General features: G+C 43.2%; 1 protein-coding gene across 2 annotated transcripts in view; it reads left to right on the forward strand.

Annotated features, from left to right (window-relative positions):
- The first annotated feature begins 7986 nt into the window (after positions 1 to 7986).
- The window catches only part of LOC108718348 (T-cell differentiation antigen CD6), a 40340-nt gene continuing 21327 nt past the window's right edge, over positions 7987 to 26999 (forward strand). Inside the window, exons 1-5 of one of the 2 annotated variants that reach the window (XM_018266110.2) lie at positions 7987 to 8339; positions 13306 to 13602; positions 18002 to 18310; positions 19486 to 19785; positions 26798 to 26857. In XM_018266110.2, coding sequence (XP_018121599.2) covers positions 8282 to 8339; positions 13306 to 13602; positions 18002 to 18310; positions 19486 to 19785; positions 26798 to 26857 — 1024 coding nt within the window. In that variant the 5' untranslated portion in view covers positions 7987 to 8281. The remainder of the gene's footprint in view (positions 8340 to 13305; positions 13603 to 18001; positions 18311 to 19485; positions 19786 to 26797; positions 26858 to 26999) is intronic. The other variant, XM_041565162.1, reaches the window with a different exon arrangement.

The following is a 26999-nucleotide window of genomic DNA, read 5'->3' on the forward strand; positions in this document are numbered from 1 at the left end:
TCATGAAGCACTCACGAATGCTTTTCGTAGCTATTTCTGCAAAAGCATGCTGGGAATATAACAGGTTCCACATAATTATATAAATAAACATTTGTGTCCCCCAGGGCTCAGTATTGGGGCCACTTTTATTTAACTTGTTCATTAATGACTTAGGGGAGGGCATTGTAAGTAATGTATCAGTGTTTGCAGATGAGACAAAACTATCAGCCCAATTAATTCCATCCAGGATGTGGCACTTGCAACAGGATCTTGACTAACTGGCAATCTGGGCAGCTAAGTGGCAAATGAGATTCAATGTTGATAAATGTAAAGTCCTGCACCTGGGATGTAACAATATCCACTTATACCCTTAATGGGACTGCACTAGGCAAATCCATAATGGAGACGGAGCTTGGAGTCCTTGTAGATAATAAACTTGTCTGTAGCAAGTAATGCCAGTCAGCAGCATCAAGGGCAAATAAGGTCTTGACTTGTATTAAATGGGGCAGAGAGTCACGGGAGGAGGGGGTCCCACTGTATAGAGCACTGGTAAGGCCCCATCTAGAATATGCCCTACAGTTTAGAGAAGGGAAAGGGGTGTTACAGGGAGAGCTGGGAAGTGAATCAGGGGTACAGGTTGATACATTAGATAGGTGCAAGGAAGGGTCGGATGCTTTATTCACCAATAGCTCCTCCCAGCAGACAGGAGGGAGCCAATGAGATTAGAGGAGGGAAAGGGGTGTTACAGGGAGAGCTGGGAAGTGAATCAGGGGTACAGGCTGATACATTAGATAGGTACAAGGAAGGGTTGGATGCTTTATTCACTAGTAGCTCCTCCCAGCAGACAGGAGGGAGCCAATGAGATTAGAGGAGGGAAAGGGGTGTTACAGGGAGAGCTGGGAAGTGAATCAGTGGTACAGGCTGATACATTAGATAGGTACAAGGAAGGGTCGGATGCTTTATTCACCAGTAGCTCCACCCAGCAGACAGGAGGGAGCCAATGAGATTAGAGGAGGGAAAGGGGTGTTACAGGGAGAGCTGGGAATTGAATCAGGGGTACAGGCTGATACATCAGATAGGTACAAGGAAGGGTCGAATGCTTTATTCACCAGTAGCTCCTCCCAGCAGACAGGAGGGAGCCAATGAGATTAGAGGAGGGAAAGGGGTGTTACAGGGAGAGCTGGGAAGTGAATCAGGGGTACAGGCTGATACATTAGATAGGTACAAGGAAGGGTCGGATGCTTTATTCACCAGTAGCTCCTCCCAGCAGACAGGAGGGAGCCAATGAGATTAGAGGAGGGAAAGGGGTGTTACAGGGAGAGCTGGGAAGTGAATCAGGGGTACAGGCTGATACATTAGATAGGTACAAGGAAGGGTCGGATGCTTTATTCACCAGTAGCTCCTCCCAGCAGACAGGAGGGAGCCAATGAGATTAGAGGAGGGAAAGGGGTGTTACAGGGAGAGCTGGGAAGTGAATCAGGGGTACAGGCTGATACATTAGATAGGTACAAGGAAGGGTCGGATGCTTTATTCACCAGTAGCTCCTCCCAGCAGACAGGAGGGAGCCAATGAGATTAGAGGAGGGAAAGGGGTGTTACAGGGAGAGCTGGGAAGTGAATCAGTGGTACAGGCTGATACATTAGATAGGTACAAGGAAGGGTCGGATGCTTTATTCACCAGTAGCTCCTCCCAGCAGACAGGAGGGAGCCAATGAGATTAGAGGAGGGAAAGGGGTGTTACAGGGAGAGCTGGGAAGTGAATCAGGGGTACAGGCTGATACATTAGATAGGTACAAGGAAGGGTCGGATGCTTTATTCACCAGTAGCTCCTCCCAGCAGACAGGAGGGAGCCAATGAGATTAGAGGAGGGAAAGGGGTGTTACAGGGAGAGCTGGGAAGTGAATCAGGGGTACAGGCTGATACATTAGATAGGTACAAGGAAGGGTCGGATGCTTTATTCACCAGTAGCTCCTCCCAGCAGACAGGAGGGAGCCAATGAGATTAGAGGAGGGAAAGGGGTGTTACAGGGAGAGCTGGGAAGTGAATCAGGGGTACAGGCTGATACATTAGATAGGTACAAGGAAGGGTCGGATGCTTTATTCACCAGTAGCTCCTCCCAGCAGACAGGAGGGAGCCAATGAGATTAGAGGAGGGAAAGGGGTGTTACAGGGAGAGCTGGGAAGTGAATCAGGGGTACAGGTTGATACATTAGATAGGTACAAGGAAGGGTCGGATGCTTTATTCACCAGTAGCTCCTCCCAGCAGACAGGAGGGAGCCAATGAGATTAGAGGAGGGAAAGGGGTGTTACAGGGAGAGCTGGGAAGTGAATCAGGGGTACAGGCTGATACATTAGATAGGTACAAGGAAGGGTCGGATGCTTTATTCACCAGTAGCTCCTCCCAGCAGACAGGAGGGAGCCAATGAGATTAGAGGAGGGAAAGGGGTGTTACAGGGAGAGCTGGGAAGTGAATCAGTGGTACAGGCTGATACATTAGATAGGTACAAGGAAGGGTCGGATGCTTTATTCACCAGTAGCTCCTCCCAGCAGACAGGAGGGAGCCAATGAGATTAGAGGAGGGAAAGGGGTGTTACAGGGAGAGCTGGGAAGTGAATCAGGGGTACAGGCTGATACATTAGATAGGTACAAGGAAGGGTCGGATGCTTTATTCACCAGTAGCTCCTCCCAGCAGACAGGAGGGAGCCAATGAGATTAGAGGAGGGAAAGGGGTGTTACAGGGAGAGCTGGGAAGTGAATCAGGGGTACAGGCTGATACATTAGATAGGTACAAGGAAGGGTTGGATGCTTTATTCACTAGTAGCTCCTCCCAGCAGACAGGAGGGAGCCAATGAGATTAGAGGAGGGAAAGGGGTGTTACAGGGAGAGCTGGGAAGTGAATCAGTGGTACAGGCTGATACATTAGATAGGTACAAGGAAGGGTCGGATGCTTTATTCACCAGTAGCTCCACCCAGCAGACAGGAGGGAGCCAATGAGATTAGAGGAGGGAAAGGGGTGTTACAGGGAGAGCTGGGAATTGAATCAGGGGTACAGGCTGATACATCAGATAGGTACAAGGAAGGGTCGAATGCTTTATTCACCAGTAGCTCCTCCCAGCAGACAGGAGGGAGCCAATGAGATTAGAGGAGGGAAAGGGGTGTTACAGGGAGAGCTGGGAAGTGAATCAGGGGTACAGGCTGATACATTAGATAGGTACAAGGAAGGGTCGGATGCTTTATTCACCAGTAGCTCCTCCCAGCAGACAGGAGGGAGCCAATGAGATTAGAGGAGGGAAAGGGGTGTTACAGGGAGAGCTGGGAAGTGAATCAGGGGTACAGGCTGATACATTAGATAGGTACAAGGAAGGGTCGGATGCTTTATTCACCAGTAGCTCCTCCCAGCAGACAGGAGGGAGCCAATGAGATTAGAGGAGGGAAAGGGGTGTTACAGGGAGAGCTGGGAAGTGAATCAGGGGTACAGGCTGATACATTAGATAGGTACAAGGAAGGGTCGGATGCTTTATTCACCAGTAGCTCCTCCCAGCAGACAGGAGGGAGCCAATGAGATTAGAGGAGGGAAAGGGGTGTTACAGGGAGAGCTGGGAAGTGAATCAGTGGTACAGGCTGATACATTAGATAGGTACAAGGAAGGGTCGGATGCTTTATTCACCAGTAGCTCCTCCCAGCAGACAGGAGGGAGCCAATGAGATTAGAGGAGGGAAAGGGGTGTTACAGGGAGAGCTGGGAAGTGAATCAGGGGTACAGGCTGATACATTAGATAGGTACAAGGAAGGGTCGGATGCTTTATTCACCAGTAGCTCCTCCCAGCAGACAGGAGGGAGCCAATGAGATTAGAGGAGGGAAAGGGGTGTTACAGGGAGAGCTGGGAAGTGAATCAGGGGTACAGGCTGATACATTAGATAGGTACAAGGAAGGGTCGGATGCTTTATTCACCAGTAGCTCCTCCCAGCAGACAGGAGGGAGCCAATGAGATTAGAGGAGGGAAAGGGGTGTTACAGGGAGAGCTGGGAAGTGAATCAGGGGTACAGGCTGATACATTAGATAGGTACAAGGAAGGGTCGGATGCTTTATTCACCAGTAGCTCCTCCCAGCAGACAGGAGGGAGCCAATGAGATTAGAGGAGGGAAAGGGGTGTTACAGGGAGAGCTGGGAAGTGAATCAGGGGTACAGGTTGATACATTAGATAGGTACAAGGAAGGGTCGGATGCTTTATTCACCAGTAGCTCCTCCCAGCAGACAGGAGGGAGCCAATGAGATTAGAGGAGGGAAAGGGGTGTTACAGGGAGAGCTGGGAAGTGAATCAGGGGTACAGGCTGATACATTAGATAGGTACAAGGAAGGGTCGGATGCTTTATTCACCAGTAGCTCCTCCCAGCAGACAGGAGGGAGCCAATGAGATTAGAGGAGGGAAAGGGGTGTTACAGGGAGAGCTGGGAAGTGAATCAGTGGTACAGGCTGATACATTAGATAGGTACAAGGAAGGGTCGGATGCTTTATTCACCAGTAGCTCCTCCCAGCAGACAGGAGGGAGCCAATGAGATTAGAGGAGGGAAAGGGGTGTTACAGGGAGAGCTGGGAAGTGAATCAGGGGTACAGGCTGATACATTAGATAGGTACAAGGAAGGGTCGGATGCTTTATTCACCAGTAGCTCCTCCCAGCAGACAGGAGGGAGCCAATGAGATTAGAGGAGGGAAAGGGGTGTTACAGGGAGAGCTGGGAAGTGAATCAGGGGTACAGGCTGATACATTAGATAGGTACAAGGAAGGGTCGGATGCTTTATTCACCAGTAGCTCCTCCCAGCAGACAGGAGGGAGCCAATGAGATTAGAGGAGGGAAAGGGGTGTTACAGGGAGAGCTGGGAAGTGAATCAGGGGTACAGGCTGATACATTAGATAGGTACAAGGAAGGGTCGGATGCTTTATTCACCAGTAGCTCCTCCCAGCAGACAGGAGGGAGCCAATGAGATTAGAGGAGGGAAAGGGGTGTTACAGGGAGAGCTGGGAAGTGAATCAGGGGTACAGGTTGATACATTAGATAGGTACAAGGAAGGGTCGGATGCTTTATTCACCAGTAGCTCCTCCCAGCAGACAGGAGGGAGCCAATGAGATTAGAGGAGGGAAAGGGGTGTTACAGGGAGAGCTGGGAAGTGAATCAGGGGTACAGGCTGATACATTAGATAGGTATAAGAAGGGGTTGGATGGTGTTTAGCAAGTGAGGGAATACAGGGATATGGGAGAGAGCTCATAGTACAAGTTGATCCAGGGACTGGTCCCATTTTGGAGTCAGGAAGGAATTTTTCCCCCTCTGAGGCAAATTGGAGAGACTTCAGATGGGTTTTTTGCCTCCTCTGGATCAACTGACAGGCAGGCTAAAAAAAGTTAAAAGATTGAACTTAACTTGATGGATATGTGTCTTTTATCAACCTTACTATGTTAAAGGGATCCTGTCATCAGAAAACATGTTTTTTTCAAAACACATCAGTTAATAGTGCTACTCCAGCAGAATTCTGCACTGAAATCCATTTCTCAAAAGAGCAAACAGATTTTTTTATATTCAATTTTGAAATCTGACATGGGGCTAGACATATTGTCAATTTCCCAGCTGCCCCTGGTCATGTGACTTGTGCCTGCACTTTAGGAGAGAAATGCTTTCTGGCAGGCTGCTGTTTTTCCTTCTCAATGTAACTGAATGTGTTTCAGTGGGACCTGGATTTTACTATTGAGTGTTGTTCTTAGATCTACCAGGCAGCTGTTATCTTGTGTTAGGGAGCTGCTATCTGGTTACCTTCCCATTGTTCTGTTGTTTGGCTGCTGGGGGGGGAAAAGGGAGGGGGTGATATCAGTCCAACTTGCAGTACAGCAGTAAAGAGTGACTGAAATTTATCAGAGCACAAGTCACATGACCAGGGGCAGCTGGGAAATTGACAATATGTCTAGCCCCATGTCAGATTTCAAAATTGAATATAAAAAAATCTGTTTGCTCTTTTAAGAAATGGATTTCAGTGCAGAATTCTACTCGAGCTGCAGCACTATTAACTGATGTGTTTTGAAAAAAATGTTTTTTTCCCGTGACAGTATCCCTTTAATGAATATAAAGAATATAATCACTATATTTACGCACTTCAAACCAAACTGCAGACTAAACTATAAATATAAAACCCACCACTGCACAATCCTGTGCTACACAATTGAGAGCCAATCAGTTCCTTGCACTGTTTATTAGACACGGGGAGATCACAAGGTGCTTATATAAATCAGTGTATTATATAGGGAGGGTGTACAGAACCCTTGTACTTACCCCTCTTCTGCAGGAGATCCCTGTAATGGAGCAGCCACTGAGCCTGTACCACACAACTAGGGATGGGGGGAATTAAGAATTAGCCCCAAGCTCAACATCCCATAACAGGGCTTTAGTTTTTTAGTGAGTAGCCAGACAGAACCACAGTTATACCTCCCAACTATCCCATGTGGAGCAGGACAGTCCCTCTTTTGACAGCTCAGCCCGCAGTCCCGGCTTGTTACTGAAATCTCCCGACTTTCTCTTTCATCTCCTGCACTGAACAGCCAAAAAAAGATACAACGTTTCTAACTTAATCGGCTTTTGGCAGAAAGCCCAGGTGCACTAAGGTACTTTTGTAACAATTTTGAGATAAGCAAATAAGTAATTTTAACAATTAAGATAAAAATGTCTCAAACTTTTATAACCTGCCAAATTTTGCAAAAAGAATATGGTAATTAGGGGGTGTGGCCACAAAATTGGGCGTGGTCCAAAAATGCCACAACTTTCTTTCTATTTCCTAAATGTTGGGATGTATGTGATTGGTTAGTGTGTGTGAATGTTTAATAGTGAATAGGAGGAGACTTGATCAAGCAGAGGAAAGAAGGATATTATGAGTCAGTCCCTAAGCTCAGGTCCCGCCTATCAGCCAAGAGCAGACTGAGCATGTGCAGTAGTTTGGCAAGACAAAGAGATAATTCAGAGACATGGATCTTCTATTCTATTGAGCTTTGGTGATGTTCGACAGTGAGAAATACCCAAAACACAGAGCTAAAGCCACATTTTTACTTTTTAGCTCCCCTTTAGGTCTGCTAAAATAATTTTCACCACAAATATACAGAGTAGCATATCTGGGACCCAGTACAAGCTTCTGTTTTATTATCAAAGAGAAGGGAAATGTAATTATTGGTTCACCCTTTACATTAACTGTTAGTATGATGTAGAGAGGGATATTCTGAGACAATTTGCAATTGGTTTTCATTTTTTATTATTTGTGGTTTTTGACTTATTTAGCTTTTTATTCAGCAGCTCTCCTGTTTGTAATTTCATCCTTCTGGTTGTTGGGATCAGACAATTCCTTCCCTGTTTTTCTGTCTGTGACATCATCCAGCTCAGTTACAGGCTGCAGAGCCATCTGATTGGCTGTTTTTTTTTAGATGGGTCAGTCAGATTTGTCTTTTAGATGGGGTCAGTGACCCCCCATTTGAAAGATGGAAAGCTGTACTTTGTTCTGTATTTATAAACAGCATGATCCAAAGAGAATTGTGCAAAAGTGGCTCAGTGGGGAGCACCTTGTGCGCTGGGGTCCTGTGTTTGATCTCAGCAAAGTCATTATATGATATAGGAGTGTGAGTGTGAGTGTGTGGGTTTTCTCTTCAATAATCCCAATAATCTAAACCCCATCCAGGCAGGATAACTGACTTCTGATGACTGAGCTTTGTGCACGTGAATATAATAGGGACCTTTGATTGTAAGCTCTGCTGGGGCAGATGAGAATGATGTTTACTCTCTGTACAAAGCTGTATCAATGTGTCCTATCAATAAATCCATGAATAGCTAATAATGGAATAATTAACAAAGGCCCTCCAACACACATGGAAAGATATGATTGGGAGAGGTGTGAATCCCCATTCCAGGAGGGACATGAAACGTTTCACAGATAATCCACTTTACACAATTACACGAAATGAAGCCACTTTTCAATGTTTGTGAAACAGGTAGAATTTTCTCCAAACCACAAAAGACACCCCCTTCCTGCCATTCTCTTCTCACAAATTTGTCATTGTTTCCTGTCAACGAGCCCATGAGAAATACAGAAGAAACATAAGAGAAATGATGGAGCTTGATTGAGACAATAGGGTTCTGATGGACACAGACCAAGCGGTCAAGAAACTGAGGAGAGAATCTGCTGGGAGAATTCAGCAGAAAAAGAACATTGAGATCCACTTTGTGTCTGATATTGGACAGGCTCAACATTAGAGAATAAACTGAAAACCAAAGAGACCAAGATGCTTCAGCTTTGCTTCCTTTTTGTGGGACTCACAGTGGGAACTGCCAACAAAGCAGGTCAGTAGAATCAATGGAAGAATCCTTAACTGGGTGAGGTGGGGGTTTTCTGACCTGACTCTTTTAATGCCTTTGAGGTTTCTACTACTAGTTTCTACTAGTGCAGCTACATACAGGCTTGTAGCTCTAGCACCTTTTTCTTTCATCTGAAGTCCGAATGATGGAATGAAGAAGTTTGTCCCCTATCCCTGTCTCTCTGGTATTATATTTCTACATGTATCTGGTTTGGTTACCAAGTGCTGTCTAGTTCTCCATCTATTTGCTTTTATTTATCTCTACATCACACCTAGTTTCACTCTCTTTCCATATCATGTCTCCATATTGCACCTAGTTTCACCCTGTCGCCATTTTACTACTTGTATCTCTCACTTAGTTCCACCCTCCATCCATCTCACTATATATGTATGTCTGTAACTCAATGGCCATGAGGTGCTACCAAGTTCCACTCTCTTTCCATTCTCTACTTAGTTTTATTTCTATGGGATGATTACTAGTTCATATTTCTTCTAAATCTCTTCATTACAGGGCTATGCAGTGCTGCCTCGTCCTCTCACTACATAACACTGTATATCCAGTACTGTATCTGTGTAAATATCAGTGTCTCAGGGGCCATGCTGTTCTACTTATTCCACCCTCTCTCCTTCTCACTTCTTATAACCCTGTATCTTAGGCCTCTCATTACTCTCCTACCCTCTCCATTTCTTTTAACCTCACTTGTATCCACTTTCTCTTCATATTACTACTTATATATCAAACCCAGTGTAACCCTCTCTCCATCTCTATATGTTGGGCCATGAAGTGCTACCTAATTCCACCCAATTTCCATCTCACTCAGATATCTCTGTTCCATACGTCAGAGGTCATGCAATGATTCTTAGTTACACCATTTCTCATCATCTTACCATGTCTCACCTACTTCTCACTAACTATATCTCTATTTCTTGCTGATTACCTAAATAGGCTGTTGGGTGGAGGATCTCTCAGAAATATGTTGTATGAATCATTTATTTGTGTATTAGAGAGAGAGGCTCAATGCTGTTCCCAGAGCTTTTGCCCGGAGAGATATAAGGAGAATATAAATCACCATTTGGTTACATTTTCCATCTCTCACTCTCCGTGCCCACCTGCTTCTTCCCCCATTGTCTTAGTTCGGGATACACGTGACATTGACCTTCCAGCCTTGGCTCAGTCTTTCAGGTCCAGTCTCCCTTCCTTTAAGGAAACGTCTGATCCTGATACCTTTGTAAGTGAATAAAATCACATACTATCCTCAGCCATTTAGTTTCACAAAAGTTGAGAACAGACAGGACGCTGAAGCAGAGTTACTGCTGGTGTGCAAATTTATTTTTCACACAACATGTTTCGAGCAACATATGCCCTTTTTTTACACTTGAAAAAGGACATATGTTGCTCGAAACATGTTGTGTGAAAAATAAATTTGCACACCAGCAGTAACTCTGCTTCAGCGTCCTGTCTGTTCTCAACTTTTGTGAAACTATATTACTAAATTTTGGTGCCGGGACGGAGCACCAGTGAGACAGTTATAGGACCAGCTATACTCTCCACCGTGTAGATATCCTCAGCCATTGGCTCATTTGCCCCTTTACAGGCAAAGCGTTCACATACTCAAAATCAATGCCCCTGGCTGAATTCACAAACCAGATTCTTTCACTCCTAAGATCTGCTGAACGTATGTGGAAAATAATCCCTTACGCAAGCAGACTTTATTCTACTGTCCTGCCTCAATTCTACATTGTCGAAGGCCAAGCAAGAGAACTACAGGCCCCTTATAAACAATCACAAACCCAATCCACAACCCCTGTTTTTTCTTTATTCAATATTCTTCTCCATCCGTCATCGACAGTATTGGTCAACCTGACGCACTCTCCTCAGGACTTTGCTGATTTCTTTAAAGACAAAGACAACCATCCACAATCAGATCCCTACCTCTACTAACAGCTCCTCATTCCTTAGCCCCTTCTACATGTCTTAATTCCTTCCCTCTGGTAACAATGTCTGAAGTCTCCAAGCTTCTCTTGTCCTCTCCACTCACAACTTGCCCACTTGACCTTATGCCTTCTTCTCTGCTCAAACACTGCAGAGCTTACTCCACCACTTACTCACATTTTCAATTCTTCTCTAGCTTCTGGAACCTTCTCTTTTCCTTTCAAACAGGCCTGTGTAAAGCCTATTCTTAAAAAGGCCACGCTTGACCCAGCCTGTCTGTGAAATTACTGTCCTGTCTCCCTTCTACCACTTGCCTCTAAACTCCTAGAACATATTGTGTTCTCCAGTATTACTAACTTTCTACACACCCATGATCTGTTGGTCCCTCTGGCTGGCTGGTAAGATTGTGTTCTTATAAGCTGCCTTCTATGATGGTTTTCCAATGAGTTGCCTTGTGGGTTGGTTTTCCTGTGAGCTGTCTGGTAGGAAAGTTTTTCTATGAGCTGCCTAGTGGGATGCTGTTGGCACTATTATCTGCCTGTTAGGATAGTATTGTTATGTGCTGGCTGGTTGGGTGGTATTCCTATGAGCTGCCTGGTAGGATGGTTTTCCTATCAGCTGCCTGGTATGATGGAGTTGTCACTATGAGCTGCCATGTAGGATGGTGTTACTATGAGCTGCCTGATATGATGGAGTTTTCACTATGTGCTGTCTGGTAGGATGGTATTCTTATGAGCTGCCTGGTAGGATGGCATTTTCACTATGAGCTGCCTGGTAGGATGGCATTTTCACTATGACTGCCTGTTAGGATGGTGTTGTCACTATGAGCTGCCATGTAGGATGGTGTTACTATGAGCTGCCTGGTATGACGGAGTTGTCACTATGGGCTGCCAGGTAGAATGGCATTCTTATGAGCTGCCTGGTATGATTCTGTTGTCACTATGAGCTTCCTGGTAGGATGTTGTGACCTGCTTAGTAGGATGGTTTTCCTAAGAGTTGCCTTGTGGGTTGGTTTTCCTCATGAGCTGCCTGGTGGGGTGCTGTTGTCACTATGAGCTGCCTATTAGGATAGTATTGTTATATTCTGCCAGGTTGGGTAGTATTCCTATTAGCTGCCTGGTAGGATGGTTTTCCTATCAGCTGCCTGGTAGGGTGGTGGTGTCATTATGACCTGCCTGGTAGCATGGTGTTGTCACTATGTGCTGTCTGGTAGGATGGTATTCTTATGAGCTGCCTGGTAGGATGGTTTTCTTATGAGTTGCCTTGTGGGTTGGTGTTCTTATGAGCTGTATGGTCGGATGGTGTTGTCACTATGAGCTGCCGTGTACAATGGTGTTACTATGACCTGCCTGATATGATGGAGTTGTCACTATGAGCTGCCTGGTAGGATGGTATTCTTATGAGCTTTCTGTTAGGATGGTGTTGTCCCTATGAGCTGCCTTGTAGCATAGTGCCTTTATGAGCCATTCTGGTAGGATGGTTTTCCTATGTGCTGCTTGGTGGGATGGTATTATCGTATTGTGCTGCTTGTTAGGGTGGTATTGTTATGAGCTACTTGGAGTGCTAGTTTTTTATGAGTTGCCTTGTGGGTTGGTTTTCCTGTGAGCTGCCTGGTTTGATGATTTTCCTATGAGCTGCCTAGTATGATGATTTTCCTATGAGCTGCCTGGGGGGTGGTGTCACTATGAGCTGCCTGGTAGGATTATGTTCTTATGAGCTGCCTGGTAGGATGGTGTTGTCACTATGAGCTGCCTGGTAGGATAGTGTTCTTATGAGATGCCTGGTAAGACAGTGTTCCTATGAACTGCATACTGGGATGGTGTACATAGGACCTAGGGAACACCTGGGCTACCTGGAAGGATGGTATTCCAATGAGATGCCTGGTGGGATGACATTCCTATGAACTGCCTGGTAGGATGGTGTTCATATGCCTGGTGGGATGGTGTCATCCCTATGTGCTGCCTGGGGGGATGATGTTATCTGTATGTGCTGCCTAGTAGAATGGCTCCCCCTGAGCTGCCTAGTAGGATGGTTTTCTGAGCTGCCTGTTTTCAGTAGCTTTCCAATGAGCTGCCTCATGGGATGGTGTCACTGTGCTACACTTATCTCACTTATTGTTTATTGCTTTGTGCTCTTTTCTAACCCCCTTACTATATCTATCTATCTATATATATATATATATATATATATATATATATATATATATATATATATATATATATATATATATATATATATATTTTTTATATATATATATATATATATATATATATATATATATATATATATATATATATATATATATTGTTTTCAATATAGTTAGTTAACTAAAAATGTAATGTATAAAGGTTGGAGTGAGTGGATGTGTAACATAATAGCCAGAACACTACTTCCTGCTTTTCAGCTCTCTTGCTTTCCACTGATTGGTTACCAGGCAGTAACCAATCAGAAACTTGAGGGGAGGCCACATGGGACATAACTGTTGCTTTTGAATCTGAGCTGAATGCTGAGAATCAATTACAAACTCACTGAACAGTTATGTCCCATGTGGCCCCCCTTATAGTCACTGACTAACTCAGAGTTAGAGAGCTGAAAAGCAGGAAGTAGTGTTCTGGCTATTATGTTACACATCCACTCACTCCAGCCTTTATACAAGTCACTGGGCGCATGTAAGTTCAGTAGCCAGTCAGAACTTCAGTGGAAAAAATTGTGCTTTATTTTTAAGCAAATGCAGAAATCAATGTATGTGCAAAGATGCAGTTTACACTGAACTGTTCCTTTTATATCAGCTGTGTCCAATATGCAACTCAGCAGAAGCTGCCAAGCCCCCATGGAATATCTGACTATGTAGGTCCTTGTATTGCTGGGGGGCCGACTCTGATTAGCAGCCTATAAAAACAAAAATGGTTCATCTTTCTCGCCTGAGGTTTTAGCCTTATCTGTAAAGTTCCTCATTTATTTTAAAATATCCATCTTGCCTGGTCTGAACTACTGTAACAATGTTATTCTTATCTTTTAGATCCTGTCTCTGTCCGATTGGGGGCAAAGGATCCTCCTTGTGAGGGGGCAGTGGAGATAAAGAGCCGGAGCGAGTGGCTGCCTTTGTGTAAAGACTCTTTGAATGTGATTGTATCTGGGCTGATCTGCAAATCACTGCATTGTGGGAACGCAAAGGAGCAGAGCCCTGTATCTACTGTAACAAATTCTTCTGTGTATGTGACAATAGAGTGTCCCACAGCAAAGTCACTGAGCCACTGCACATTGTCCCACGTACCAGCCGGGAACTGCTCGGCTCTTGCAATGATCAACTGCAAAGGTACCGGAGTCTGTGGCTCATATTTATTGCTTCATGTGGAATCATATTATGTACTTTATAGGATCCCAACTATGAATCTAAACCCACCCAAACTGCCAAACTACATGCCCAATGTGCCCAATATGCCCAAGAGTATCTCGTAATGGAAACAATTATCAATAGCTGCTATTTTATAGTTCAACTTACTATACAACATAGTGGGGCTGTTGCTCCTTTGATTCTGATTCTGACTCCCCTGGGCTCTAACACGTATAATGTAAGGGAAATTCCTCCAAAATTCCTTCAAAATGGAACCTCTTCCTGGTAGAACCTTCTAGAACATGATCTCATGCAGCTTCCCAGGGAGTCTCTGAGCTATTGGTGGGAGAGGGTGGGAAACCCCTGGTAATGAATGGGGGAAATCCCACTAGGAACTAAAATAATATAATGCAAATAAAACAATTACAGGAGGGAGAACGTGCAAATGATTGACTGAGACAAACAGCTTTTTTGGTAGATACATTTAGGGCATTTATTTTCTTTTTGTGTTTTAGACTGAGATAGTTTTTCAGGGAACATTTTTTAAAGTGAATAAGGGATTGTTGTTTTACTGTTTGTAACAAGCAGCATTAGTTCTGTCTTTCCCTCTTCCTGCTAATTAAGAGGGAGGAGTTAATCAGATCAGATCAATTCGGATCAGGCTTTATGTTCTTTGGTTTGAAACCTCTATAAATCTGGGACTAAAAAGTGAGTGTAGGAGCTGCTGAGCGAGTGTTGCAAGTGAATTAAGCATTAAGAAAGGCGTTTAAAACTGAAAAGGTGTTTGTGAGGAATTACATTTGGGAGAGTGTAAGTACCCAGTGTAAATATGAGTGGGTTTGCTGGTATCACTCAGTGTCACATGTATGTGGTGTTGGAGCAGCAGTTCCAGGCAGTATTTACATGTGAGAGATGTCGCTGGGTTTTCATCTTGGAATCTGAGCTGCAGACTCTAAGGGGGGAACTTGCAGCACTGAGGGGCAAACGAGGGGGAGAAAAGGAGGTCACAGAGCAACCACTGGCAGGGACTAGTGGAGTGGGGGGAGGAGAAGGGGTAGTGGAGACTAATGAGGGAGGCAGGTTTGTTACAGTTAGAAAGGGAAGTAGGGGACAGAAGAGTAGGGGGGCTGGTCCACAGCTTGTCCAAAGCAACAGATTCACCATTTTGGCTGAAGATACTGGGGAAAAAAGCTCTAAACTGGCGTGTATGGAGCAGACTGACTCTCAGAGCACCCTGGGGGGCAGTGTCTCTAATACGGGTGGTAGGGGGAGTGCAAGGAAGGAAAGGCAGTTTATAGTTATAGGGGATTCAATTATTAGAAAGGTGGTTAGGGGAATCTGTCGCAAGGCCCCTACATGCCCAACAGTCTGCTGCTTGCCTGGTGCTAGGGTTCTGAATGTGGTGGAATTTAAATCTAATATAAAGGAGGAGGTGATGTTAGAAAATGAGGGGGCGGAAGTCTTATTGGTAAAGCTCTTCACTAATTGTAGAGTCCAGCAAAGAGTCACTGTAGACCCCCTAATGTAACTGAGGAGGAGGGGGAGGAGACTAACCTAGTCTGCTAGTTTGGGGAAAGTAATGATAATGGGGATTTTAATTAGCCAGATATTGACTGGAGCAACAGTACTGCCAGATCAGTTAATGGGAACAAGTTTATAAACTGTTACATGATAATTTTATGGCACAGGTTGTTGAGGAGCCAACCAGAAAAAATGCTATTCTGGATCTAGTGATCTCTAATGAGCCAGAACTTATAGCAAATGTGCCAGTCATTGAACCCCTGGGTAATAGTGACCATAATGTTATATCATTTAATGTCTGGTGCAAAAAACAAATATATACTGGGGCAACAATTTGCAAAAGCTAATTTTAGTGCCTTGAGGGCTGCCCTACAGAGTATTGATTGGGGCATTAGGGTTTCAGCTAAAAACACAGAACAGAAATGGTTGTCCTTTAAACTGATATTAAATCATTACTGTTCTCAATTTATTCCCTTAAGGACTAAATGTAGAAGCTCTAAGAATCATCCTGTGTGGCTTAATACAGAAGTAAAGAAGTTAATAGGAAAGAAGAGAAAGGCATTTAATAACTACAAATCTGTTGGGACAGAAGCTGCATTTAATGAATATAAACACTGTAATAAATGTTGTAAATCAGCAATCCGGAAGGCTAAGAAAGGAAATTAAGAGTTAATTGCAGCAGAGGCTAAGACTAACCCCAAAAAGATTTTTAAGTATATTAATAGTAAAAAGCAACCTGACGAAGGGGTACGCCCCTGAAACGTTGTATTGTTGGATTGACATTAAACACAGGAGCAATCCCTTGAGCATGTTACGTGTGCTGGAGTTACTTTTTGTTCAGCTGACAGTTAGGCAGGTTATATATAGACTTAAGGTTGAACTTGATGGACGTGTGTCTTTTTTCAACCTCACTTACTGTTTTATCATGTTATCACCATCTGTAAAGCTTGTTGGTAGGTGAAGTCCATGTGCTGGATGTGACATTAAACCTCATTTCCCAGTTTGCTGCCCAAGTGACCAATTTCTTAATTCTTATAGAAACAAAAATAGAAACAGTTGTTACACTATTTTGGGCTAAGTTAGACCAGTAAAGGTTAATGTCCAGCAAATCAGTAGTAAAAGGGATACACTTGACTCTAACACACAAGCAGGGCCTTTTCTATGTGAAAGGTATGAAGGAAGGATGTAGTTGAACTACAACTCACATAATCTATAATGCATAAAGATAATGGACCCCAGGAGGTTCTTGCAGCAACAAATAATTTTTATTTCTCCAAACAAATGATACACAGGGTATACTCACGAATCCACAGAGGCAATGGCAGACAAGATGTTAAAACGGCAGGACAGTCAGGCAGAAATAACACAATGCAGCACCATGTGGAAGCAGTTAGGGTAATTGAAGGTGCACCCCCTATTTTGGAATGCCCAGACGAGGTCCAGATCCCATACAGGTGAATAATCAGAGAGAATAAATCTAAAGCCTGATTCCCTATCCATCTGCGGTCCCTTCACTATAGGCGCCTAGGGAAGAGCTACTCCCTACTACAATCCTTGTAGGAGCACATGCTGCTCATGCTATGTACCCTATCTATCTCACTCTCCTAAAGAGTACTATGAAAGAGTTAATCTGTCTCTGGCTAAGTCTCACTTACGGGGGCCCTGCACCTGACTTTCACTAGAGGTACTGGTCCCTCTAGGGCAGAACAGCTTTACTGGGCCTTGGTGTCCCCAGGCTCCCTGGCACAGATCCAGCTGGGTCAGCAACCAGAAGCCAATGATCCACCCCTAACCAGGCACTAAGTCACAATGTGGCTGTGAGTGGGCATAAGGCCAGTAGGCCAATAACTGAAAAAAGAAAACAAAGTAACTATGTACATGGGCATGTTTCCCCGGCAACCAGGGAGATAAGGGATTTAAAGCCATAGGTATTTATTACACCTATGGCTCCCTACACAGTACTTTCAATGGCCACCTCCAGGTCATTAATAAACAAGTTGAAAAGCAAGGGACCTAGTACAGAGCCCTGCGGTACTCCACTAACAACACTGGTCCAATTAGAAAATGTTCCATTTACCACCACTCTTTGTAGTCTATCTTTTAGCCAGTTCTCTATCCAGGTACAAATACTATGTTCCAGGCCAACATTCCTTAATTTAACCAGTAACCTTCTGTGTGGCACTGTATCAAATGCTTTAGCAAAGTCTAAGTAAATCACATTCACTGCCATCCCAGAGTCAAGATTCCTGTTCACCTCTTCATAAAAGTCAATTAAATTTGTTATGCATAAAACCATGCAGCAAAAACTCATAGTATTGTGATAAGTAATGTATCCCTTATTGTCCCTTCCAAAAGCCTACCACTGATGTCAGACTAACAGGCCTATAATTTTCAGGCTGAGAAATGTTTAAGCAATACATCAGTCTCTCTGCATACTTGCGAGACTTCCTGAAAAATTAAGTAAAGAGGTTTGGCAATCACAGAGCTAAACTCGCTAATTACCCTGGGATGAATACCATCTGGCCCTGGACCTTTGTTAATCTTAACATATTCTAGTCTCTTTTGAATTTCTTCATGTGTGAACCATGCATCATTAGTTGTATTACTAGAATTGGGACTATTAAGAAGGAAACCTTCACTTACTGGTTCCTTATTTGTGTAGACAGATGAAAAATAGTTAAGAATCTCAGCTTTTTCTCTGTTCTCATCAACCAGCTGACCCCCCTCTGATAAGGGTCCCACCCTTCTTGCTCCATTTTTTTACTATTTATATATTAAAAAAATAATTTGAGATTTAATTTATTTCTTGTTGCAATATACTCTATACATTTTATATACCATACTGTTTTTCATTCCACAGAACCACCATCTCTTAAGCTTGTTGGAGGGGGAAGTCCATGTGCTGGACGTGTCGAGCTCTTGCTGGACAAGGTTTGGGGTTCTATTTGTGATGATGGCTGGGATGCCCTTGATGCCCAGGTGACTTGTCGGCAGCTGGGTTGTGGTTTACCTTTACAAGTTCTTGGAGGGTCCCATTTTGGGTCTGGGCCATTAAAGATTCACAGAGATGAGATGAACTGCGACGGCACAGAACATTTTCTATGGGAATGTCCAGCAAATGAAAGTCATGATTGTTTAGCAGGGGAGCATGCAGGGGTTATCTGCTCTGGTAAGATATTTCACCAACATGTCTCTTTCATGCATAATACAATAGATAGTAAAGGTGAAGTGCAAACTGCAAGAATTGACTCCAGATTAGGTGCAAACTACAGGGTTCACAGACATCAGGCCTGGATTTGTGGAGAAGCCACCAAGGTCCGGGCCTAGGGCGGCAGGATTTTAGGGGGAGGCGTGCTGTCCAACCACACCCACATTGGTTCAGAAACACTGGGGAGACGCAGGAGTTTAAAATGGCCAATCCCCATTGCTCTGGTCCTGATGATGAAAAAATGATTGAATAAAAGGGAGGGGTGAGTCTGAGTCTGCTATATATAAAGACGATAATAGAACCTCTAAACTACAGGATCTTTTAAGGCATCTCTGAGGCCAGTATATGATATGTGATAGATTATATTTGATCTCTGCTCGTTGGCTCGTAATATTGCATCTCGGGCATAAAAATCTCCCCTCCCTTTTTTTTCTCTCTTTCTCCTTCTCTTTCTATATTTTTTTTTCTTTTCTCATATTTGCTATTTATAGTTTTTTTCTGTATTATAACTGACTTTGGATACTGTACCGCTTCTCACCTTGTATGAATAATGATTTCAATGTATACACTTTGTACACCTCTTTCACAGCTGTGTTGGATATGTAGAACTTTATACTGCATTTGTGAATTTCATTTGTCCATCGTCAATAAAAAAGTGTTGGAAATTAAAAGCAAAAATAAATAAATAAATAAAAGGGAGGGGACGATGCGACCAATGGCAGTGGGCCTAGGGTCTATGTAAATCCGGCCCTGACAGACACGACGGGCCCTTGGAATTAACCCCTGCATTGAGGAGTTCTTACTTAAAGGCTCCCTTTGCATTTTCCACCTTTTTCTTGCCCCTAATGAATTGCTCATGAATGTGGTTTTCAAAGCCTTGACCAACGCTGCCAAAATCCAAACCCAATTTACTTGCCCGAATGCTGGAATTCTGCTAAATAATGTTACATTGTGGGTAATTAAATGATTTTGTGCAAAGTGTGCACTCTACTGACTGAATTTGCTTTGTAAATTAACCTTTATTGTCCAACTCAGTTAGAGGTAAAACCACATTTTATGACATTTTTCTAAGACATCTCTTCCTTTGTTACCATGATTTCTATATACAGTATATTTATATATATTTGTTTCAACAGAGCACCAGGCTGTGCGTCTGAATGGGGGCCCAGATGGCTGCTCAGGACGGATTGAGGTGTTTCTGAAGGGCGTTTGGGGGACTGTCTGCAACAGTCACTGGGATGATGAAGACTCAGATATGCTCTGCAAATATCTTGAATGTGGCTCCTTTGTGAAGAAATCCATTTATAATCATTCACTTAGCACCTATATGGCCTTTATCTGTCAACAGCAGGTCAAGTCACCCTGGGACTGCCGAATCCATGACAAGAACCGTAATATATGTCAGAACGAGGGAGCGGTGGGACTGCTGTGCAACGGTAAATATTAGTCATTATTGTTTTGTTACTGTCAGTTCATGAAAAGGATCACCAGCATCACCCCATCCCCCTCCCAGTACTATAACCCCTCCATACAATGCCCTATAGTTCACTATTAAGATGACAGAACTTAATTCTATTCAGAACATAATATTGGCTTTTAGATCTGAGAAAAGATTATATTGACAAACTCATTGTCACATAGACATAATATTTGGTAGGACCCTCTTTGGAAAGAATAACTGAAACCATGTTTCTTTTAACCATGAATAAGCTTTTCACATTGGTCTACTGTTTGGGCCCCTCTTCTTCTGCCAACTAGGAAAATGGGATTTTGATCCAGAATCATTCCAGCCAGAATAGTCTGATGTTTTGTCTTCAATAATTCCTGGGTGCTCCTTAGATTGAGCTTCAGTTCTTTGTCCTGCTGGACCCATGATTTTAATATTGCACTCCAAAATGCATTCCATATGTTCCAATGAATTTCTTCTGGGAGGATTTTTGCTTTCTTATATTCCTTTGTCTGTTTTGGGCCCTTCTCCTGCCATAGGGCCCTCTTGTGCTGATTTGTCAATGGATATTGCGGTGGTACAGTAGCTTGTGTATCAGCTTGGGTCTGTCCTATAGTCAACTGAGCAGTAGAATTGCTCAACAAGAGCAAATGTAGTGGTAATTTGTGGCCGTGTTTTGCATCAGGTAAAGGTTCCATATCACTATTGAGGAGTCTTCATAAATCAGTGCTACCAGCCTAGTCTCGTTCCACAGTATGAAAGTCACTTTTCCAGTCTCTCAACTGTAGCTGACAGCTCTTGCAAGCCAAAGAGTAACTCACTTTCACTATAACTCAATCCCCAAAAGTTCAGGCAAGGGGTACAACACAGATGAATTCTAGTGCAGTAGAAGGGGCATCTTATCCCACTAGGACCCTGCTGTGCAGCATCCTGTGATGTCTCTTTATATCACGTACCTTGGAACAGGGGACCTTGTCTCAGAGGATGTTAGTGGAGATACAGCCTCTCCTACACCTCCCACAGGTTAGACAATCTCTGAGATTGGAGACAGGACTGCAAACAGTGGAGGAGAGCAAAAAAGTTCCAGAATGTCAAGTCAGAATTGTCAGTCAGTATCAGGGTCAATCAGGCAGAGGTCCAGGCAGCCAACGTTCAGCAATGTACAAACAGACAGGGGTCAAAAAACACTTTAGTCAGCAGAAGGTATGAGGCTCAGTGTCAACACAGAACAACGATAATTACAAAGGGAGCAGGACAGAGTGTCCTTTATTACTATGGCACATATGCACATTGTCAATCCGGGTGTGGGTTCTGAATCCTCTCGTTCCATGCGTCAATGCCAACGAGCGTCCCCAGCGAAACAATCACATCTAAATGTCAAACAGTTCAAACCCGAGGCAGAGAGCGCTGAAATCCATGATGAACGGAGCCATCACTTCATAGCAAATCATAATACTATGAGTTTGTGCCAGCATGGTTTTATGTGTAATAGATCTTGCCAGACTAACTTAATTTCTTTTTATGAGAAGGTGAGCAGGGACCTTGATTCTGGGATGGCAGTGGATGTGATTTACTTAGCCTTTGCTAAAGCATTTGATACAGTGCCACACAGAAGGTTACTGGTTAAATGAAGGAATGTTGGCCTGGAACATAGTATTTGTACCTGGATAGAGAACTGGCTAAAAGATAGACTACAAAGAGTGGTGGTAAATGGAACATTTTCTAATTGGACCAGTGTTGTTAGTGGAGTACCGCAGGGCTCTGTACTAGGTCCCTTGCTTTTCAACTTGTTTATTAATGACCTGGAGGTGGCCATTGAAAGTACTGTTTCTATTTGTGCAGATGAGACTAAATTGTGCAGAACTATAGGTTCCATGCAGGATGCTGCCACTCAGGGCCGCCATTAGAAATCACGGGGCCCCGTACAACAAAATTTTTGGGGCCCCCTGGGCCCCGCCCACACTGACGACCAAGCTCCGCCCCATATCCCGCCCACATCGCAGTTAAAAGACCACACAGACATCAGCGCTAAAAAAGTAACCCCCCCCCCACACAAGTTGTAAAAAGCTATTGATGGTCAGGGCCCCCTTATAAAAAAAATTGGGGCCCCAAAAAAAAAAAATTAAAATTTTTTTTTTTTAAAAACATTGGTGGCAGGGGCCCCCTGTTAAAAAAAACTTGGGGCCCCAACAAAAAAAAATGTAAAAAAAACTAAAAAATAAACAAACATTGGTGGCAGGGGCCCCCTTCTAAGTTAAAAACAAATTGGGGCCCCAAAAAAAAATTTGAAAAAAAATTAATTTTTTTTTGAAAAAAAAAAAAAACATTGGCGGCAGGGGCCCCCTTATAAGTTAAAAACAAATTGGGGCCCCAAAAAAAAAATTTGGAGAAAAAAAAATTTTTTTGAAAAAAAAAAAATGGTGGCAGGGGCCCCCTTACAAGTTAAAAACAAATTGGGGCCCCAAAAAAATAAAAAAAAAAATAATTTTTTTTTGAAAAAAAAAAAAACTGGTGGCAGGGGCCCCCTTACAAGTTAAAAAATTTGGGGCCACCAAAAAGAAAATTAATTTTTTTTTTAAAAAAAAAAACCCAAAAAAAAACAATGGTGGCAAGGGGCCCCTTACGAGTTAAAAAAAAAATTGGGGCCCCAAAAACAAAAGTTTTAAAAAAAAGATTGGTGGCAGGGGCCTATAGAATATTAAAATAATACATTGGTGGCCAGGGGATTAAAAAAAAAAAAAACACAAACTGGTGTTCAGTAGAATTGAACTCATGGCTTCAGTACTTCAACTTCGCCTCCTTTCGTGACTTCGGGTCTTTTCACCGCTTCAGGACTTCGGCTTCGGCTGTTTTCGTGACTTCGGGTCTTTGCGCTGCTTCAGGACTTCGGCTTCGGCTGTTTTCGTGACTTCGGGTCTTTTCGGCGCTTCGTGACTTCGGGACTTCGGCTTTTTCCGTGACTTCGGGTCTTTTCGTCGCATCGGCTTCGGCTTTTCGGCACTTCCGCATTCGGCACTGAAGAGGCAAGACGTACGGCTCGGGCGCTCGTAAGGGGGGCCCGGATCTTCAAAAAAATGCAGCGCTGCCGGGCCCCCCTTCATGCCCGGGCCTGGTACGCTTGTCCCCCCTGTCCCCCCCTGATGGCGGCCCTGCTGCCACTTTGCACAGTGATTTGTCTAAACTGGAAAACTGGGCAGCAAACTGGAAAATGAGGTTCAATGTTGATAAATGCAGGTTATGCACTTTGGCAAAAATAATATAAATGCAAGTTCTACACTAAATGGCAATGTGTTGGGAGTTTCCTTAAATGAGAAGGATCTAGGGGTCTTTGTAGATAACAAGTTGTCTAATTCTGGGCAGTGTCATTCTGTGGCTACTAAAGCAAATAAAGTTCTTGTATAAAAAAGGGCATTAACTCAAGGGATGAAACATAATTGTGTCTCTTTATAGGTCCCTGGTGAGGCCTCATCTGGAGTATGGGGGCAGTTTTGGACTCCAGTCCTTAAGAGGGATATAAATGAGCTGGAGAGAGTGCAGAGACTAAGTGCAACTAAACTGGTTAGAGGGAGGGAAGAGTTAAATTATGAGGGGAGACTGACAAGGTTGGGGTTGTTTTCTCTGGGGGAAAAAAGGCGCTTGTGAGGGGACATGATTAGACTTTACAAGTACATTAGAGGACATTATAGACAAATAGCAGGGGACCTTTTTACCCATAAAGAGAATCACGTACCAGAGGCCTCCCCTTCAGACTAGAGGAAAAGAAGTTTCATTTAAAGGAACAGAGTAGGGGGTTCATCACAGTGAGGACAGTGAGGTTGGGGAATGCACTGCCGGGTGATGATTCAGTTAATGACTATAAGAGGGACTTGGATGATTTCTTGGACAGACATAATACAAAGGCTATTGTGATACTAAACTCTATAGTTAGTATAGATATGGGGATATATCATTTATGTGACAGTAGGGAGGGGTGTGTGTATGGGGCTGGGTTTTCATTTGGAGGGGTTGGACTTGATGGACTTTGTCTTTTTCAACCCAATTTAACTATGTAACTACTATGTAACTATCACTTCATCCATTCCTCTCTAGTCCAGTATTCACGCATATAACAGAAACACGAAGGTCTGAGAGTCCATCATTCCTTACAATGTTCTGTCTCAGGTAAAAAGGAAAAGGAAGAACTGCCCCGTGTATCTGTAACCTCCCATCTGTTGCATCCAGAGACTCACCCAAAGCGCATTGCCTCCCGGTTCGTGGATAATAAATATATTTGCGTAACCAACACTAAAATTGTGCCTGATGCGTTTCACCTACAACTTGTGGGTTTTCTCAAAGTTACTCACAAAGTGGGAGGGAATGTGCTGTGTGTGAAGGGGTCGGTGGTTGAAGTGGATTTTGGGGTATCGATCTCAAACTGCTGGTTGGTGCCGTCGGGCAGTTCTCTCCAACCGCTCACTTACCTTATTGTACCTTTGGGTAGTGCTTTTCAACCATTAATTGCTTAATTATGCCTGAGGCTCAGCAAAGCATCATCGATAGGCAGAACAGCTACAGCATATCCATCTACCCATCTTATCTATTGGGGTGGGTGAAGGGGTTGTGTTGGAATGGAGCCTGAGTGGGTGAAGTGATTGATTCCTAATCCACTTAACCCCTTACTGGGATATGCCTGTGACAACAATATAGCATATCCGATTCATATAGCATATCTGATATATTCATTTCCCAGTTACAATACAGGTGCAAATGCACGTGACAAGCCCATTGACTCGTGTCCTTCCGTCTCCCCGTTCCTAACCTTGTTTTTGATTGCTGGACACTGGACAACAATTTTTATTTATTTTTTGGTCATTAAAAGTTACGTTTGAATTTTCATATCTGAGCCTCTGGGTGCAACAGATGGGGGGGTGCAAATACACGGGTCAGGTCTTCTTTTCTCCTTTTCACATGGGATTTGTCTACTTGACCCTGGACACCATCTACTGTTCTCTATAATAGAGGTGCTCCCCAACATCCAATTTCTACCAATGTTCTGTCTCACCTCCTTTATCCAAGTTCATGGTCAGATAATGAAATCTGAGTGGCCTTATAGTACAGACACTTCACGTCAGTTTGTCAGTTAAAGGAGAATCACCTGAATTCCAAATATATTTGACAAAATCTAAAACGTGCCACTAATTTTACCTGGTCTGTTTTAGGATTTATTTTTTGTAGCTCTTGAAGGTTCCAATGAGATTGCAGCATTGTTAGTTTTTGGAAGAACTGCTGCATTACTTGAGAAAGGGGCCAATGTTTCTATTTGTATTTCTTGTAAGATTTGCTGCCTGGTGATTGGGCCGTATCTGTACTTGTCAATGAGAGAACCTGGGGGGTCTGAACTTCCTCACACCTGTTTTTATAGGGGCAACAGGCAGGCGGGAGATCACTTATGTATTAGGTAGAGCCGAACAAGTTTAGCATTTTCTTTTCTTTTTTTTTTAATTATGGTATATAATAAATATTATGTCCTTTGTTGTGGGGGTCTGCAATAGAGTTACCCCCAGGAGACCACCATTCTGCTACCTGAAAGTGCTCATATGTATATTACACAAGAGCCATGAATATCCCAGAAAGTAGATTCTTAGAAATGGCGCTTAGTGATGTCATCAGTTATAATTGGTGTTTAGTGATGTCTGTCACATGACTCACTGAAACGTGTGTATTATAAGAAATGAAGCACCCCCAGATGTATAATATAAGGATATTAGAAGTCATCTCAGAGTTCCATGACCTGTATAAAAGCACATGGGCTTTGGCCTCATTCTTTTGTATGGCTATGGAACTCTTTCATCATCATCATCAATTATTTATATAGCGCTGACAAGATACTCAGTGCTTTACCTTAGTTATAACAAACAGGGAATAAATGGTGGATAACAAACAAGGGTTACAGATACAATAGGGTTAGAGGGACCTACAAATTAGAGTTTACAAAGTAAAGGTTAGGGGACAATTAAGACATTAGGATAAAAATTGTGATTTTTGATACAGGAATGATTAATTAAGGTACATTGAATAAGCTTCTTTAAACTCTTTGCTGACTTATAATATTCTTTTATAATTGGGTGTACGTTATTCTCTATATATCTATCATCTATTGCTCTCTCTATATAAATATATTAGGGTTAGCAGTTAACAGTGTAACAGACTGTAACCCACAGCACCTTAATACCCCTCTGAATTGTGTCTGGATGTTACCCTCCCATTTAGACTGTAAGCTCTACGGGGTAGGGTCCTCTAGCCTTTTGTTTCCTTGACACTGAGCACTTAATCTGTAGTGTAATTATATTTTATATTTATGTGAATTGTATTTCTAATAATGCACTTATTGTTACTTTTTATTCCAATGACCCCTTGTTTGTTACTACTAATTTATTGTTTTGTTGTACAGAGCTTTGCCCTCAAGGAGCACTTTACAAATAAAAATATACAGACAGACATACATATATAATATATCTTCAGTATCCGCACTCCAATCAAGCAATCTCAGGGGTGCACGGCCAATTCTCAATCATATAATCAAAGGTTGGAATAAAACATTCCTGGGCCAGCGCTTCCCTTAGTGAAACAAGTGTCTATTTATTTTACACACATCTCAGTGCTACAACTGAAAACCGAAATATTGGAGCACTGAGATGTGTGTAAAATAAATAGACACTTGTTTCACTAAGGGAAGCGCTGGCCCCGCAATGCTTTAATCCTGGATATGTGTTGGATATGTGAACCTTGAGCCTGACTTGATGATCTACTAGAAACAAATCCATTTCATAGGTTTCTGGTTTGGTCTCCAGTTGCTCCCATTGGGTTTTCCTCCATGCCATGATACTGGCTCTGGTGTCTACATGTATCTTCTTATCATTTGTCTATTGTCAGGCTTCTGGAACTCTAGGGGGCCTATCTCTGATTTATCTGGTATATATTTTCACTTTGCTTCCCTGTGTTCATTAAGTTTCTCATTTCAGGTTCCTTGGTGGTGGAATCAACAACTCAGCAGAGAGAAACAGTGACGTTACCAACCCCAGGTGGGTATTTAACAAATGAGACACACGTGAGTAAAGCAAATGAGTAGCCAACTGGTAACACAAATACATCAAGATGAAGGGTTTTTTAAATAAATTGGACCAGTGTCCAATGTTTGAAAAAGGGGACATTCTCAAAACGTTG

Source organism: Xenopus laevis, chromosome 5S (assembly GCF_017654675.1).
Source record: "Xenopus laevis strain J_2021 chromosome 5S, Xenopus_laevis_v10.1, whole genome shotgun sequence".
Taxonomy (NCBI): Eukaryota; Metazoa; Chordata; class Amphibia; order Anura; family Pipidae; genus Xenopus; species Xenopus laevis.